This window comes from Oncorhynchus clarkii, unplaced genomic scaffold (assembly GCF_045791955.1).
Source record: "Oncorhynchus clarkii lewisi isolate Uvic-CL-2024 unplaced genomic scaffold, UVic_Ocla_1.0 unplaced_contig_6067_pilon_pilon, whole genome shotgun sequence".
In the NCBI taxonomy this organism is placed as follows: Eukaryota; Metazoa; Chordata; class Actinopteri; order Salmoniformes; family Salmonidae; genus Oncorhynchus; species Oncorhynchus clarkii.
In genome coordinates, this window is record NW_027261154.1 from 85,878 (window position 1) to 92,159 (window position 6,282).

A 6,282-nucleotide genomic window follows, 5' to 3' on the forward strand; every position below is an offset into this window, starting at 1 on the left:
CAAGATCAAGTTTAATTTATTACAATTGTATACATTAGTATTGTCACATGTAGTGAAAAAAATATATATAATTTTTTTTTTAAACTCTAAAACTTTTAAAACTGAAATATCTTGGACTGAAACAACTGAATCAAATCAGACACCAGACAAGTAAGAAAAGAAATACATGTAAATATATAGTAGCCTAGACAATATTTATGAGGGGATTATTGTGCTGGAAGTAGCTGCTGGTGTGTTTGTGTCAGGAATCTCCTTTGATTGGCCCATGTCTAGTGGGACGGGAGAAGTAGCAGCTGGGCAGCTGATCATGTCAGGGCAGTATCAAGGCTACTGGGGTTAGCATGGCCATGAGATTTAGCTGGGGGAGCTTAACCCATCCCACTGCCCCGTCCGTTAGTTTTAGGAATGTCAAACGTCAAACAACACACACACACACACACACAGACACACACACACACACACGAGGCAAAATTTCTATGTTTCTTATACAGTCTGACACAACTGACTTCATAACCCTACTGAACCCTGTCAAATACAAATAACTAACAGACCAAGTGAATCACAGTTCAATGATGTTACAAAACGTTCATTCCCGTGAACCACGGTTTGCTAGATGTCGTTAAAGACAGTTGCTATGGGGTCCCTGCTCATGTTCACATATCAGAAGGTCAGAAACCAGTCAAAGGTCAGGACTCAAACCAGCGCTGAAGGTTGGTGATGGTGTTCGTCCGGAGTCTGTGGATCCACACTGAAGTCAGGACTCAAACCAGCGCTGAAGGTTGGTGATGGTGTCAGTCCGGAGTCTGTGGTTCCACACTGAGGTCAGGACTCAAACCAGCGCTGAAGGTTGGTGATGGTGTCAGTCCGGAGTCTGTGGTTCCACACTGAGGTCAGGACTCAAACCAGCGCTGAAGGTTGGTGATGGTGTTCGTCCGGAGTCTGTGGTTCTGCACGGCTCGACACGCTGTGCAGTAATGCTCCGCCCAGAAGGCAGTCAGGTGTACGCTGTAGCTCCTCCTCCAGGCCAGGTGTCTCTGCAGGAGGGCAGGGCTCCGGCGTAGCAGCAACAGGTATTGGGCGAGCAGGCGGGGAGAGGGGAAGTCGTCCACATGGATAAAGGCCTCAGGGGGGAGGAAGCGTTCGTAGTTTTCCCGCGGCGGCCCGAGAACTACAGGAACGGCCCCGGCCAGTAAGGAGTTCCAGAGCTTCTCGGTGATGTAGTCGGGGTGCTGGGAGTTCTCCAACGCCAGATAAAACAGGTAACGCCTCACCGTGCGCACCACAGTGCTGTCCTCTGGCAGTGGCACGCCTGCGCGCCCGAACACATCCACGTCAACGTAGTTAACCAGCCGACGGAAATACGCCACGCGGGCCTGCGACTCCGACCAGTTACTGATGACCCAGGCCAGTAGGTGGGGCCGTCTGGGTCGTGTGTGTGGGGGGGCGTTGGCGTGAGGGTGAAGGCGGGGCACCAGGTAGCCGTAAGGAAGGAATATGTCTGAATCTGCACGGTAGGTCATGGTAAGATTGAACACGCCCTCGAACCGCCGCAGGCCACGAGTGTGAGACGGGGACTCAAAATTCATCCAGATCCACTTCTGGCCACGGGGTCGTGGGTCAGACGGGAGCGCCGTGGCGTTGGTCGTTATCTCACGGTGGTGCATGATGATGGCGTCAGCCCCAGGGTACATGCGCCGGTCGTCGGTCAGTACGCACCCACGGATTCCAAAGCGCGCCTCACAGTCCGGCAGTCTGCGGTAACGACCGAAGGGGTGCGTCCACAGCAGAAGGGTGACATCTCTGGGTTCACCTTCCGTCAGAGGGAAGGGTTGCTGTCGCGGGTCTGGGAGATTGAGCAAACACACTCCAAGGAGGAAAAAGAGCGCACCGCCGAGAGCAGCGAAACATGACGTTCTCAGAACAGTCACACTACGCGTTTTGCTTCGGCGCAGTCCGGGGCGTTTAGAAGCTCTGGGAGAGGTAGAACGACCCCCTGTTACCCACTGGGTGAGCCACTGAGTTATCTCCATGAAATCCAGTCAAACTTCCAGTCCTTATTTCCATTAAGTTATCCAGCACCCTCTTACATTAACTCCAGAAGTTCTAGAAACGTAACGTCCACCTCCCTGTCACTTTCTCCTCTCCATTCACCAGGTGGAGTCTAGAACTCAGAATAACTGATCTCTCCATTCACCAGGTGGAGTCTAGAACTCAGAATAACTGATCTCTCCATTCACCGGGTGTAGTCTAGAACTCAGAATAACTGATCTCTCCATTCACCGGGTGTAGTCTAGAACTCAGAATAACTGATCTCTCCATTCACCTGGTGTAGTCTAGAACTCAGAATAACTGATCTCTCCATTCACCGGGTGTAGTCTAGAACTCAGAATAACTGATTTCTCCATTCACCAGGTGTAGTCTAGAACTCAGAATAACTGATCTCTTCATTCACCTGGTGTGGTCTAGAACTCAGAATAACTGATCTCTCCATTCACCTGGTGGAGTCTAGAACTCAGAATAACTGATCTCTCCATTCATCTGCGGTAGTCTAGAACTCAGAATAACTGATCTCTCCATTCATCTGGTGTAGTCTAGAACTCAGAATAACTGATGTCTTTCACCTGGGATTCCAAGGAGAAAAGTTACGGTCCTCCTCCTTTGTCCCTTGGCTGTGAGAAAAACCAGTCGGCCCGTTCTCAGGTAAACATCAAGTTCCTTTGCCTCTGCTCTGTCAGGAGAGATAAGGATCTCTGCCACTGGGTAATGTATAGACTAGTTTTGAACGCATGAGCAAACGGATACACCGTTCTGCGCAGAATACTTGACGTGGCAGGCAGCATGTAACTTCCTGTTACCGGTGAATGGGGTCTTTGTAGCCCTGAGAGGGTAAACATGCTGTCCTGTCGGGTGAGGGCTGCTATGTAACCCAAAGGTCCTGCTTGGATCAACAACCATGGTTTACAATCCAGACGTCTTGATAGAATCTATAGAACAGGGAGGCACAGGCTCAGGCTCAGTGAAACTGTACGTTTCAGAGTAAACAACATAGATAGAAAAATGGCCTATACTGTGCTTGGACCAGGGGTTATTTTCCAGTTGCTTCGTTCTGAAAATAAATACTTTTTTCCCATTCCATTCCACTGTTCCCGACTAACAAAATAAAGTTCTGAACTGGTTCGGTACAACGACAAATAAAATCAACGGTTTATATCGTTCCTTTTTGTTCTTTTGAAACCTCTGAGATCGATGGTTGCTATGGCATGGGAAAGCTATGGATAGTAGCTAGTTGTTTACATGCATTGGACAGACAAGTATAGGGCACAAGATTTGGTTTAACACAAACCCAAGCATAGCTGTGGAAGTAGGGGTGCTGTAGGGTGCTGCAGCACCCCCTTAAAAATAAAAAATAAAACAAATTAAAAATGAAATAATCTTCACAAAAGCAGTGCACTGGACCTTTACTAGTGCTGTATTCAGGGCTGGTCCCGGCCATTAAGCTGCCCAAGGAGAAACAAAACTAGAAGTCTCAGTAAGCTAAATTAAGTTGAAAATACGTCTAAAATACTTATTTTCCAGACGTTGAATTTAGGTTCTGAATGAAAGATGAAAAGTTATTTTCTGTAAGTTTTAAGATACATATTTTTCAGGTCGTTGAAAAGGCATCTTTTCTGGAGGTTATAGTAATGAAAACAGCAGGTCACGAACCCTCGACCTTCTAGCCCGAAGTCCAGCGCGCTATCGACTGTGCCGCAAAAGCATTCTCCAACGGTCCTTACAGTATTTTCCGGAAGTTGAAATCAGGTTCATTTTCGGTTCTGAATGAAAGTTGAAAATAAGTAATTTATAGATGTCTATGTTTGGGCCAAATCAACCTACAAGACACCTACAGACGGTGGTCCTACAGACGGTGGTGTAGGAGTCCTACAGACGGGGATGTAGGTGTCCTACAGACGGTGGTGTAGGTGTCCTACAGACGGTGATGTAGGTGTAGGTGTCCTACAGACGGTGGTGTAGGTGTAGGTGTCCTACAGACGGTGGTGTAGGTGTAGGTGTCCTACAGACGGTGATGTAGGTGTAGGTGTCCTACAGACGGTGATGTAGGTGTCCTACAGACGGTGGTGTAGGTGTCCTACAGACGGTGGTGTAGGTGTAGGTGTCCTACAGACGGTGATGTAGGTGTAGGTGTCCTACAGACGGTGGTGTAGGTGTCCTACAGACGGTGGTGTAGGTGTCCTACAGACGGTGGTGTAGGTGTCCTACAGACGGTGGTGTAGGTGTCCTACAGACGGTGGTGTAGGTGTCCTACAGACGGTGATGTAGGTGTCCTACAGACGGTGGTGTAGGTGTCCTACAGACGGTGGTGTAGGTGTCCTACAGACGGTGGTGTAGGTGTCCTACAGACGGTGATGTAGGTGTCCTACAGACGGTGGTGTAGGTGTCCTACAGACGGTGGTGTAGGTGTCCTACAGACGGTGGTGTAGGTGTCCTACAGACGGTGGTGTAGGTGTAGGTGTCCTACAGACGGTGGTGTAGGTGTCCTACAGACGGTGGTGTAGGTGTCCTACAGACGGTGGTGTAGGTGTAGGTGTCCTACAGACGGTGATGTAGGTGTAGGTGTCCTACAGACGGTGATGTAGGTGTCCTACAGACGGTGGTGTAGGTGTCCTACAGACGGTGGTGTAGGTGTCCTACAGACGGTGGTGTAGGTGTCCTACAGACGGTGGTCCTACAGACGGTGATGTAGGTGTAGGTGTCCTACAGACGGTGATGTAGGTGTCCTGGAGGGCAGGTAGTTTTCGTCCCTGCCTTTGACAAAGTAGGCACAGCTTTAAAAAACCCACATGCACACTGGTTGAGAGAAATTGTCATTGTTTTAAGGGCAGAATTGTGAGGTTTCATGTGCTGTCTTGGTCAGTTTAGCTCAGAAAATGCCACCCTCTTCAATCTGCGCCATAGGCGGCTGCCTAATGAGCAGCCCGACTTTACCTGTATTAGCTGATCGATATAGCCCTCTGCAGCACGGAAAACATTGTAAGCCTTTACTACTCCTGTATTAGCGGACTGATACAGCAGTTTGCAGCGTGGGGAGAAATCAACATGCTGCACGATGGCCTGAAGTTTGCATGTTACGGCAAGAGTAGGCAGGCCACTTTCCTGCTGATTTTCCATACAGTCCACCAGGGGGCTCTATTCGTCCAGTATTGCTGTCGTTTACTTCTCAGCCTCATCGATTGCTTTTGGTATTTCAGAGGTATTTGTGAACAGGAGAATATACATTCAAACAGAACACATATAACACATATCAAGGTGAATAAAGTGTTATAAAAACCAATCAAATGTCTCAAGGCTTTTCTCCGGGTACTTGTTTAATAAGGCATAGGCCCACTCATAATGCACTTCAGTCTTCTTAAAATTGTCTGGCCTCCAGAGAATCCATGTTTTATTTAAATGAATGAATAAATTAAAAGAGAGAGAGAGAGAGAGAGAGAGAGATTGAAAACAGTGTGAGATTTGAGATGTGAGCTTTTGTGTTCTCGTAGAGGCCTGTGCTAGAAAAAACAACCTACCAGCGAGACTAACTCTCTCTATAGACCTGTCAGGGTGTACAGACTGTACAGACAGTCTCACTGTTCTGTCCCGTTGTGTGAGAAGACACACACACACACACACAATGAGAGGAGGAAGCCAGATGCAGAATGTCTCCAGTCTATTCCCAACATCTAGTCCCTACGTTCCCTCCCTCTGAGAGAGACAGCTAGCAGCCCAGTCAGTGGTACTTCCCATGTCCCACAACGAGCCTTGTACTCCCTCTCTCTGCATTATTTAACTCTTCTTTCATGTGAACAGTTCTATTTCCAGACAATTCTTTTTGTTTATACATAAAAGGATTTAGAACACTGACTGAACACCATGTTGGCGTGAAGATAAACAGGTTTCCTGCAAACATAGATCTGATTGGTTAGTGCTGGTACAGTCAATAATCCATTAAAGTATTGACAGAAGACTAACCAACTACACACTACAGGTAGAGATGCAGTATATTACAGTGACTCTGCTGTGTTGTTTCACATTACAGAGAAGACTAACCAACTACACACTACAGGTAGAGATGCAGTATATTACAGGAGACTGAGGCCAGTGACTCTGCTGTGTTGTTTCACATTACAGAGAAGACTAACCAACTACACACTACAGGTAGAGATGCAGTATATTACAGTGACTCTGCTGTGTTGTTTCACATTACAGAGAAGACTAACCAACTACACACTACAGGTAGAGATG

General features: G+C 47.7%; 1 protein-coding gene across 1 annotated transcript; it reads right to left on the reverse strand.

Moving 5' to 3' along the window:
• Window positions 1-628: 628 nt before the first annotated feature.
• On the reverse strand, window positions 629-2,030 carry LOC139405485 (alpha-(1,3)-fucosyltransferase 4-like). The gene has a single exon (XM_071147821.1). It carries the CDS (start codon window positions 2,028-2,030, stop codon window positions 891-893), a length of 1,140 nt encoding a protein of 379 aa, XP_071003922.1. The 3' UTR covers window positions 629-890.
• Between the last annotated feature and the right edge of the window lie 4,252 nt (window positions 2,031-6,282).